The 12,114-nt window shown below is 38.5% G+C and overlaps 1 protein-coding gene across 2 annotated transcripts in view; it reads left to right on the forward strand.

Moving 5' to 3' along the window:
* Nucleotides 1-12,114, forward strand: part of LOC149838022 (ACT domain-containing protein ACR12-like) — a 41,396-nt gene that overhangs the window by 6,238 nt on the left and 23,044 nt on the right. For both annotated transcript variants that reach the window (XM_090007563.1, XM_090007564.1), the window contains exons 2-4: nt 5,584-5,638; nt 7,957-8,079; nt 9,365-9,459. In XM_090007563.1, the coding sequence (XP_089863689.1) occupies nt 5,584-5,638; nt 7,957-8,079; nt 9,365-9,459 (273 nt within the window). The remainder of the gene's footprint in view (nt 1-5,583; nt 5,639-7,956; nt 8,080-9,364; nt 9,460-12,114) is intronic.

Raw genomic sequence — 12,114 nt, forward strand, 5'->3', positions numbered from 1 at the left:
AGATTCCAGCGAATCCGAGAAATGAATGAAATTTTTGATTGAAAATTGACCCGATTATTCAGAAGATGGAGCCAAGGGCGAAAAGGGAATTTTTGAATTTTTTGGGAAAATTTGGGGTGTTCACACCCACCCCCTCTTAAATATAGAATTCGTCTTCCACAAATGAAGAAAAGCATTCCCGTGTCTTAGTTAATAATGTTCTTTCCTTGTATTCTCTGGAATACAGATACCACAGGTTACAAAAAAAATTAATGTTTCTGTACAATCTTAAATTCACAAACTGACCATGCTACATTATACTCTTTATGGAATGTACCAGATCATGTATAAATCAAGTGAAACCACATTCAAGGCCTTTTTACCTCTTCATGTAACTCATGGGCTTCCCCAAATATTCGCTGTCAATTTTTTATTTATTTAATGTTCCGTTGATAAAAGAAATAGGACTTACCAGGATTTCACAAAACCCTTTTCAAATTTGTTCAAAAATGTGGGATGCTCATTTCAAGCTTTGGCTGTCCTTAGGGGCAAGTTTTTTGATCTCTGCAACTTGAAGCACACCGTCAGGATCCAAGATATGAGATAGAAATCAAACATGTATAAGAATTCTCAAAACAAATTAAATATAGAAGTTAAAACAAATGAATAACAAGCTTATCGATCAGAAAATCACATTTTTTGGACTTTCGGGGTCTGCTTAGTTTTTTCAGGCTTCAACTGACTTTTCTCGGTTGTCAGCACCTCCGCGTAGGGTATGACAGTTTAGGAGAGAGAGAGAGGCAAAGTGAGGGCAAGGCTAGGGCTCATTCTGTCTAGGAACATCACTTAGGTAGAGAATTTTCTGATCATCCAAGCTATAGGGCTGAGCCCTTATTTATAGGAATCCTGGATGGGATACAAATCAAGGGCTATGTCACATGGGTGCGGGTGCGGGTGCGGGAGTGCGACAGGGGCAAAAATGTAAAAAAAAAATTATATATATATATATATAATTTTGAAGTTTTAACAGTTTAACATTTAACAGTAAACATTGTCATAAACTCATAATATGATTCATCATGCATGCAATATATCAACCTAAATATCAAATTATCAATCAAATAAGTAAAGCAATTACATAAATCGACCTAAATATCAATCAAATAAGTATTGCATAAAAGAACTAAATTACATACCAAAGTATATCCTGATGAAGTAATGGATGCTAATAATTTTCTTCTTCATCATCAAATGCATCATTAGAAGGAATACTGGGCTCAGCTAAATCCATGTTTGTTATGTTGAATTCATGTTCTCCCTCGAAGTCACACTCTTCTGGGTTTACATCCCAAAATTTGGATGTTTCTTGTCTGCATTATAAACCCAATTTGAAAATGATAAATACAATACAAGTATATTTAAATGAAAACTAAGAAAGAATCAAATAACTAAGAGAGCAAATTAGTACCTGTATTCATCATTGCTTCGCGAAAGTAATCGAAGATTTGAATGAACATATACTAAATCCTCTGCACGCTTGCTGGTGAGTTTATTTCTCTTCATGTTGTGGATTTGAGAATATGTGCTCTAATTTCTTTCACAACAAGATGAACTAGCAGGCTGCGATAGCAATCTTAATACAAGACGTTGCAGACGAGGTGTTTCTGATCCAAATGTTGACCACCATGTGATAGGATCTATATTATCTTCTTCTCTCGCGAATAATGCCGGTGCATATAATCTCGAAGATGAAAAATTTTCAAACTCTTGTGTGACTTGATGTAGAAGATATGCTTCTGAAAAAAGTCTTGTCATACACATATTTCTATGTCTTGATAGCTCTGAGTCTAAATTTGGAGGGACACGACCAATACCACCAGCCCACCACTTATTTGCATAATATTTTGGATTAAGAGAATGTGACATGCAATGCAAAAGAGTGTTGCTCTTATCCCATCTTCTGACTAAAATTGAATGAATATGATTAAAAAAATCTGAATCATCCAATGCAGGATTTTTTTCTTCATGCATGAAAACTATAGCTTGTATTTTTTCAATCATATTATCCCACATTTCATAAACTCTGTGAAGCATGGACTCATCCTTATCAACTTCTCTTAACATTTCCCAAATAGGTTGCGTAAATTGAAGGAAGTATACCACTCTGTCCCAAAACTCATCATCAAGAATGAATTTCTTAATTTCTTGAGCCTTCATATCATCATCAACACGATAGAATGTCCAATTTTCATCAGTCACCATGTTAATCAAAGCATTCTTCACTCTTTTAATCCTCTTCATCATCACAATGATGGACGCAAAACGTGTTTCAGCGACCTTCAACAATTTCAAATCAGAATGCCTATTAAATATAGCATTAGCACGATGGTGGTTAACAACAAAATTCCTAATGCTTTTGACATTTCTTTCTAAATCTTCAATCCATGAACATAAAGCATATGCTTGTGAATTTTCTTCTTCTTTGGGATTGCATATGCTCTTTAGGGCTAGATTTAAGCTGTGTGCTACACAGGGAGTCCAAAAAATATGAGGGTACTCACTCTCCAAACTCAACGCTGCACTTTTACAAACCGGAGCGTTGTCTGTAATGATTTGTACCACTTTCTGATCACCCACTTCTTTTATCACTTATATAAACAATCCCTTCAAATACTCTGCATTTTTATATTCCCCAGATGCATCAACTGCTTTCAAGAATATTAGGCCACTAAGCGAACAAGCAATGAAATTGATTAATGGACGCCTTTGAATATCTGTTCATCCATCAGACACAATGGAAACTCCATTTTGCTCCCATGAATATTTTTTAATTTCTAGCAACCTCTCCACGTTTGCCCTCTCTTCTGCAAGAAGTGTGGTTCGTATTTTTTCTGAACTTGGAGGCACATAACCACTCAAATTACAATTTGCCAAGGATGTTACTAAATCCTTCCAATAAGGATTTCTAGCCGCATTAAATGGGAGTGAACCAGAATAAAAATACCTCCCAACTTTTCTATCAAATTCTTCTCTTCCATATGTATTGAATGCTGCTTGTATCGTTCCTCTACCTCCTAGATTGACTTTTCTTTTTTTTCCAGCATCTTCTTGGTGGCTTGCAAATGGCACACTGACTGCAGAAGAATCGGCCATTGCCTTTCTCTTCTCATATTCTTCTTGTATTTTCTTGTATTGCCTTCGCATTGCCTCATCAACTTTTTTGCAAGCTGAAATGCCATGTCCTGGTATCTTCAACAAATGAGCCTTCACTCTTGTGTAAGACCCAACAAAATCTTTTTCGCAGAGCTTGCATCGAAATCTTTTGTTTCCACCACCTCCTTCTCCAGTTTTTGCAAGTTTATCTACATGTATCCATAGTGGCCCCACATCATCAATCCCACTGCAACTATCAGCAAAACTAGCAGCAGAACTCACATGTTGGGATGAGGATGACGCAAGTCCTTTCCCTTTATCCGTCATTTTTATCCTGAAAACACAAAAAAAAAATACATTACAATTTTCAAATCAATTCGAAAACACAGGGAGAAGGGGGGGCTCAGCCTCTCCCCTGCCAACCCAACAAGAGAGCGAGAGCGAGGGGGGCTCAGCCCCTCCTCTGTTGACCCAAAAAAAAAAAAACAGATGGGGGAGGGGCCCCATGTCGACCCAAAGAAAAAAAACAGATGGGGCTCGACCCCTCCCCTGTCGACCCCAAAAAAAAAACAGATGGGGGAGGGGCTCGGCCTCTCCCCTGTCGACCCAAAGAAAAAAACAGATGGGGGAGGGGCTCGGACCCTCCCCTGTCGACCCAAAGAAAAAAAAAACAGATGGGGGAGGGGCTCGGCCCCTCCCCTGTCGACCCAAAAACGAAAAACATAAAAGGGAGGGGCTCGGCCCCTCCCCTGTCGACCCAAAAAAGAAAAACATAAAGGGGAGGGGCTCGGCCCCTCCCCTGTCGACCCAAAAACGAAAAACATAATGGGGAGGGGCCGAGCCCCTCCCCTGTCGACCCAAAAAAGAAAAAACATAAAGGGGAGGGGCTCGGCCCCTCCCCTGTCGACCCAAAAAAGAAAAACATAAAGGGGAGGGGCTCGGCCCCCTCCCCTGTCGACCCAAAAAAGAAAAACATAAAAGGGAGGGGCTCGGCCCCTCCCCTGTCGACCCAAAAAAAGAGCTAGATGGAGGAGGGGCTCGGCCCCTCCTGTGCAGAAAAACGAGGGAGCAGGGGAAGCTCAGCCCCTCCCCTGCCGACCCAACAAGAGATCGAGAGAGGGGGGGGGGGGTGCTCGCCCCCTCCCCAGCCGACCCAAGAAGAGAGTGAGAGACATACCTGCGAAAGGAGAGGAGGAGCCTGGGAGGCGGAGCTGGGGGCGGCGGCGCTGGGAGAGCTCGAGCTCAGGGGGAGAGAGAGGAGAGATTAGGGCAAAATTTTTTTTTGCCCTAATCCTCCTCCTTTTCATCGGGGGGGGGGGAATTTTTTTTTCGCCCAAAATTGTGGACAAAAGTGACCCTGGGTGCGTTGACCGCACCCAGGGTCGTGTTGACCGCACCCGGTGCCGCACCTGCACGCGATCCCGCGTTGCGTCGCGTCGACGCGGGTGCGGCATCTGTTTTGCCGAGTCCCTGTGACATAGATCAAGGGTTTTCTGGGTTTGAATCCAACCCAAACAGATCCATGCTTATCTCCAAGGGGGATAAGGCTCATCCAAAAGAGTTATGCATGGAATACACGCCTGAGAGTTTGAGTTTGACTGATACACACCTCCTTTTGAAGCTTTATCCGCGTGCTCGATGGGGTAAACAACAGAGATGGATGCTGTCCCATGGGAGGACGGCACCTAGGAGTGCCGTCCCAGGGGAGGATGACACACGGGGTGCCGTCCCAGGGGAGGACAACACACTGGTGTGCCATCTGAAGGCAAAACAGAGATCTTTTGATTTCTCTAGTTTCAAATCCTGATCTTTAAACCCTGAGCGCATGTTTTCTCAAAAGAGGTTAGCATTTTGGACATCCTAAAAAAATTGAGTGTCTACATGTTCCAACAACATGATCAGGATATTTTCTGAAGGCTTGTCTATCGTGTTTGGAAGCGACACAGTGAATCGTCACCATATAGACATGTTTGCATGTCACAAAAATGCAGGGGTTTCCACGAGAATGCATGGAAACCTGTGCATTTTCATGGGCTCCACTGCTGCAATGCAAACAGCAGACTCTTTCCTTGTGGTAAGGAACCCTGGTCCTCAATGAGGAACCCGGCCCCCTGCCCTTGTGCCCCCACCCCCTGTTCTATGGCTGGAGTTCAGCGGAAGAGGGTGCTGACCCTAAAGTGGAAAATAATTATAGTAGACGGATTTTGGGCTATAGGGTTCCTCTACAATTTCTGTTCTTTTGGTCATTCAATTGTGGTTTGGGTCCAGCAGCCCTGCTTATAAGGCTACATTAATTCTATTCATATCTAGTTGTATGATATGTAAGGTGTAACACAAATTTTCATCTTTTTCTAGCTTTTCCTTGAGCATAATGCTATGCTTTATGTGTTTGATACCATCTATTTATTCCTAGTTGTAACTCTTCTGGGTTTACTTTGTGATTTTCTGCAGGGATGTCTGCCAAGCTTCTCCAAGGTCTACAAGTGTTCCTGGCTCACCATCTGTGGTTAGTGATTGATTTTTCCTCTACTTTGAAGCTTGTCCTTGATCCTAGAAATCTGAATCTTATTGAATACATATTGTTGAAAACATCCTAAATTCTCATGCTTTTTTCCTATGTTTTTAAGAAATGAGATTCAGTGCTATCCCTGTTTCTAAGTTCTAACCTTATATATTTATTTATTCTGTTGTAGAACAGCAAGTATACACACTGTAGGAAATCAAGTAAGAAAATGCAGCATATGAAAGATATATGATATACTAAGGGAAATCTTTAGCTATTGGATTCTTCTTTTAGGTTATGTTCCATCTTTCAAATCATGCTCTGGTCTTCCCAGAACACTTTCATGGTTTGTCATGTTCCCATCCGATGGGAGCATGTTTCTGCGAATCATATAACAACCAACAAATGTGTACTCTATTTAATAAGTAAATTGCAAAGATGGTAATCTCAACAAACTCTAGAATAGACTCTTCTCTAAAGCAAGAGTTTATGCATAATCTTGAATGTATGTCCATGTGTATATCTTATAAATCAAGCCAGACTTCAAAAGACACATTAGAAACCAATACATATAAATGTAACATATCTAGGGTTAGTAAATTAACTGAGCCAAGTCACTCTGCTTGTTCCCTCACCTGTTCAGGTTCTCAGATATGCTCAGCAAGCAGGGAAAAAACTTGTGTTTTTGAGCTTGCCAAAGGAACCAAGCCCCAGACAGGGGATGCTCTGCTTGGTCCAGTTCGTGTAAGCTCATTAGTGCAGTGTATATGTTATTTAATTTAGAAAATAACAAACATGTTAGGACAATTGGTTGGAGTGCGTGACTGTGATAGATGAGATTAGGTTTTCAAATTCCTTCTCTTTCTTTGTTTCATCTTTCAACTTTAAAATTGTAAAAAACGTAAACAACTAATCAACATGAGCCAGTTCATGCTTGGATCGACCTTTAGCAAGCTGTGCCTGAGCTTGAGCTCAAGGTGATTGTGGCTATCAAAGGGCCAGATCTGAGGTCGAGTATCTGACTAACCCAGTTTGAAATTTTTGGATTCAGATAAGGAAAATAAGACTAAAAAAAAACAGTGGGTTTGGAAGTGATAGTTCAAACAGGCTCTTGTTTGGTGTGCTTAGAAAAGACTTGGAGTTGATAGCTGATCTGGTTAATTTTGCAAATATCGGGTATACGACCCTAAAAGTGCATGTTAACATTTAACATTGTGGCCTTGTGGAAGATTGAACCAGGGTAAGTTGAATAACAGCAACCTAGGCCACCATTGTGGCATGCACACGTGTGTATAGCATACACATCCCAAAATGCACAATTATGCTACATTCCACAGGATGCTCTTAATATGAAATTAAAAACACTGTTCCTTCTTTTGAATGGAGTTCTAGATGGTCGGTTATGGATTAGAAGTTTAAAACATGTCGAAGATGTGCAATAACAAACCAATAATGAACAACAAATATTTATTTAATAGCAAACACTTTTGATGTTGAGCATAGGGCGCAGATTGATTGGATTATATGAGGGATAAAATGAGTTGAGTTAAGTTTAAGACCTAAATGACCCGTATTCAGGTGTACTTAGTACCAGTACAGGTATGACAGGTACAATGTGCAGGGGCTTGGTAGAAGTACCCATGTTACATAGGCTATTCAACCGAATCTGTTCCAACTCAAGATTGACATTTTTTTCTAAAACTATTTCGCATTTTAAGTTTCAGCATTATTAATCATCATTTCTTCGGATTGCTATCACAACTTTTTACTTTCAATATGGCAAATTTCATGCTTTAGGTTTTGATTAGTATTCAACAAAAAAAAAATGAAAGGAAAGAAAAAATACACTTGCACAAATATATACCACTCGTATGTATATATGTCTCATTATATTTTGCTTGGGACCTATGTCACCTGGGTATGGGTGCGAGTATGGGTACCGAGGGTACGACACAGCAATTTCAAAAAATGTGAGTATGGGGACACGACTATATATATATATATTAAATATCACATAAATACAAAATAAATTCAAAATAAACTGAATATAATCTAAATATATATGCTATATCTAAAATATATATTATATACTGAAAATATGAAGTTATAAACTGAAAATATAATTATAAATTATAAATTAAATACAAACTTGTATGTACGGATACAGAGTGTAAAATGGCGTGTCTGGGTGTCAACGCTACGGAGGGCAAATTGGAGTGTCCGGGTGCCATAGCTTGGGACATGGAAACACATTTTCTTATCATATTTCTTGATGCTCCCAGTGTGACTGATGTATTGATAATCATCTTTTTCTATGATAGAAAATTGATCAAGACATAGATTCCATTCCTCTGCCAGTGGTTTTAATTGATCAAGATTCAGATTCAGATGCAACAATTGTAGAGGTCAGCTTTGGAGACCGTTTGGGAACTCTGCTTGACACGGTGAGATCCATTGCTTTTCATTTGACAATGGTAGCACTGGTACATGTTGCTACATATCGATTCTGGTTGTGTAAACTTTGAACAGATATTGCAACCTTATGTCTACTGTCTTCCAAGACACTATTGTGGTATACATTGCTATTATTTGAATACCCATGTTTTGTATAATAATATAAACTCTGGACAGTCTGGACTGGGTTGTACTATGTGTCATTTCCTCGTTCCCCTGGATAAGAGGACATTGGTGGCATGCTTTTACTTTTTTGAGAATATTTTCAAACAATTGAAGCATGACTTTTGTCAATTGTATGTTGGAGTGGGGCAGCATAATGCAGTTTTGAACTTGATATATTTTCAAGAAATGAACAAGACTGGCTGGGATATTCATAATGGTGGTTTTCCTTCGAAAGATATTTGTTAAAAGGCTGTTGCTGTCAAACATCGAATGGTTGCTTGTATCATCTCCACTTGATCAACTGGCCATATTGATCAAACTCTGTTTGTCACCATTTGTGATTAATATAATCACTTGCATACTTCAACATCTCAGAAATATCAAAACTTCATGAGCTTTCCTAATATTTTTTATTTTTTAGCTGGGAAATCCACAGTTTTCACCATTAAGATAGGGCATCTCAGGAACAAACATTCACTAAACATCGAATGATTGCTTGTATCATCTACACTTGATCAACTGGCCTTACTGATCAAACTCTGTTTGTCACCATTTCTGATTAATAGAATCACTTGCATACTTCAACATCTCAGAAATATCAAAACTTCATGAGCTTTCCTAATCTTTTTTCTTTTTTAGCTGGGAAATCCACAGTTTTCACCATTAAGATAGGGCAGTTTTCACCATTAAGATAGGGCATCTCAGGAACAAACGTTCACTAAACATTGAATGATTGCTTGTATCATCTACACTTGATCAACTGGCCTTACTGATCAAACTCTGTTTGTCACCATTTGTGATTAATAGAAACACTTGCATACTTCAACATCTCAGAAATATCAAAACTTCATGAGCTTTCCTAATATTTTTTTCTTTTTTAGATGGGAAATCCACCGTTTTCATCATTAAGATAGGGTATCTCAGAAACAAACAGTCACTATCTGGATCCATTGTTGCAGCTCTTACTCTGGTTTTTGATAAAAGCAGTTGCCTATTCTTGAACTGCTCCCGTCTGTTATCTAGTTCTTACGATGAATTGAAAATTGCAATTCTTTTGCTTATATTTCATACATAATCAATTGTGTGATTTTTTTGTTTTAATTCTTGCAGATGAAAGCTCTCAAGGATTTGGGGTTGGATGTGTCTAAGGGAACTGTATCAACTGAGGCCTCAGTAGTTCGAACAAAACTATTCATAACACGCCTGTATGTGCCAATGCCCATATTTGGTAGCCATCAGTGTAATTTGTGGTGTTTTATGGCTATAAGTTCAATTTATTGGTTTTTGTTCTCTGGAGCATATGGATAATGTTTTTGGTTGGTCTTTAGTGTTCGCATTGTAGCTTTTAAGATCATGTGTTTGTGTGATTAGCAACAAGAAGCCCAAACTAACCGGACTAGGCGGGACAATCTTTGCCAGACTTTGCTGGGAAATTACAGAGGACTCAACCGGAAGTCTTATGGATCTTCTCTTGGAACTACATCTACTTTGGAAGGACCCTCTAGATGACTGAAAAGTATTTAAGCGAGTTACCCATATCGGCTAGTCATGCAAACCACTTAAGCATTTGTGCTTGAAATATGGCCCAGGATAAAAGTTTGAGTTGTTTGAGATCGTGGCATGTTATTGAACTTCTACAGTTGCATGCTTCCTCTATATAAATTGAAGTTGAAGTGGTGAAAAATTTAGCTGTTCTTAGTCCCTCTATATTTGGCCTAGTTATTAATTTCCCTCATAGATGAGGAATCTGCAGCTCCTGTTTCCTCTTTTTTTTTCCTAAAGTTTTTTCTTCTTGGTAATAGAGAACCTAGCTTAGGGGTTGTTGGTTTCTGCCATCATAGGTTACCAGACTGTGAAACTAGGGCTACAATGGTGCTAACACCAAGCATGCTCTTGAGAATGTCTAAAAACCCTAACCTGTTCTGTCCAACCATTGTGCAATGTGCCATTGCTGTGGATCCTGTTCTTAATAGATTAGGCAGTATCTATATGTGTGGGGCGGGTAGGTCGGTGTGGGTCTGCATTTCATTGTTCACTTGTTGCAAAATAGAACCCGTCTTGCCATTTTAAATGGTTGTTATTTTCTGAATAATGAATTGTCACAAGATGAAGTGTATGCCTTGGTGCGCCACTTATGGGCAACAAAACACTTAGAAAAAATAACCTCTTATGGGTGAATACATGAAAACACAAGAATAAGCCACTAAAGGCTCAGAACACACATGAAAATACTGAATATTATTGTCCTTTTGAAAATACATACAAGAGAGAGGGGTCTCACCCCTTTAAATACAAAAGAAAGTCTCTAGGGAGACATTGGGACCTACCCAACGACTAGAATTCTAGCTGTTGGGTAGGGTCCAACGACTCTCTACCCATTTCCCAAAAAGCCCTTCAAGGCTGGGAATAAATAAAAATAAATAAATAATAAAAATAAAAAGAATAAAAATAAAATACTTATTTTGAATATACATGTAAAAAGACTAAAATGCCCCTGAACAATATATGTATAGACATACATATGTAAACACATATAAACATATATATGTTTATATTATGTGTATAGATAACACTCCCCCTCAAACTTATGTGGAATCACCGAAAGTTTGTCCAACAAAAAGTGAAACCTCGGGGAGGGCAAAACTTTTGTGAAGAAGTTTGCAAGCTGATATTCTGAAGTGACATATGACAGTGAAATGGTCTTCTTCAAAAACTCTTCGCGAACATAATGACAATCCATTTCAATATGTTTAGTTTGCCTATGAAAGGTGTGATTTCGAGTAATGTAGATGACACTCTTGTTATTACAACATAGACTTGCTGGATCTATCACGAATACTCCCATATCTTTGAGAAGGTGCCTCAATCATACAATTTCAGTTATAGTAGTTACCATAGCTCGATAGTCAGCTTTTGTGGAGGATAGATACTTTCTGTTGCTTCTTACATTTTCATGAAACTTGAGAATCTCCTACAAAAATACAAAAACCAGTAGTTGAACATCTGTCATTTGGGTCTCGCCCCAATTAGAATCAGAATAAGCAATTAAATTAAGAGGAGAAGACAAAGATAAAAATAATCCTTTATAAGTATAATTTTTCAAATATCTAATAATACACATCACATCACTCATGTGCATAGTGATAGGAGAGTGCTGAAATTGATTGGTCGTGTGAATTGCATGCACTATATCGGGTTTGATAATGGTCAAATACATCAATGCTCCAATCATCTGCCGATATGGAGTAGGATCATCTAGAGGTTCTCTATAATCAATCTTCATCTTTGCATTTATCACCTCTGGAGTATCTACTCTTTTGTCATCAGTAATTCTAGACCTATCAATAATTTCAGCTGCAAATTTGGATCAAGATAGCAGATACCCTCGAAGGCAATATGCAACCTCAATCCCTAAGAAAAATTTGAGAAAACCAAGGTCAGTCATTTCAAAACTTTGCTTGAGAATAAATATATCTTGATCTACTCCTTATTTATCTGCTCCAGTTATGATCATATCATCAACATAAAGTAATAAAATAATAATACCTACAACCGAATTCTTAACAAACAAAGCAGTGTCAGTATAACAAGAAGTATATCCAAGCTTAAGCATAACAAAACTAAAGCGCTCAGATCATACAGAGCTTTTCTAAGACGCAAAACTTTTCCCTTAAGAACATTATATCTAGGGGGTGGATCTATATATACTTCTTTTAAATCACAATTTAAAAATGTATTTTTAACATCTATTTAATAAATTGGTCATTTACTAACAGATCTGGCTGTAATAATTCTAACAGCAGTCATATGTGCTACAAGAACAAATTTTTCATCGTAGTTAATACCGTATTCTTGAGCAT

This window comes from Nuphar pumila, chromosome 5 (assembly GCF_984573655.1).
Source record: "Nuphar pumila chromosome 5, dmNupPumi1.hap1.1, whole genome shotgun sequence".
In the NCBI taxonomy this organism is placed as follows: Eukaryota; Viridiplantae; Streptophyta; class Magnoliopsida; order Nymphaeales; family Nymphaeaceae; genus Nuphar; species Nuphar pumila.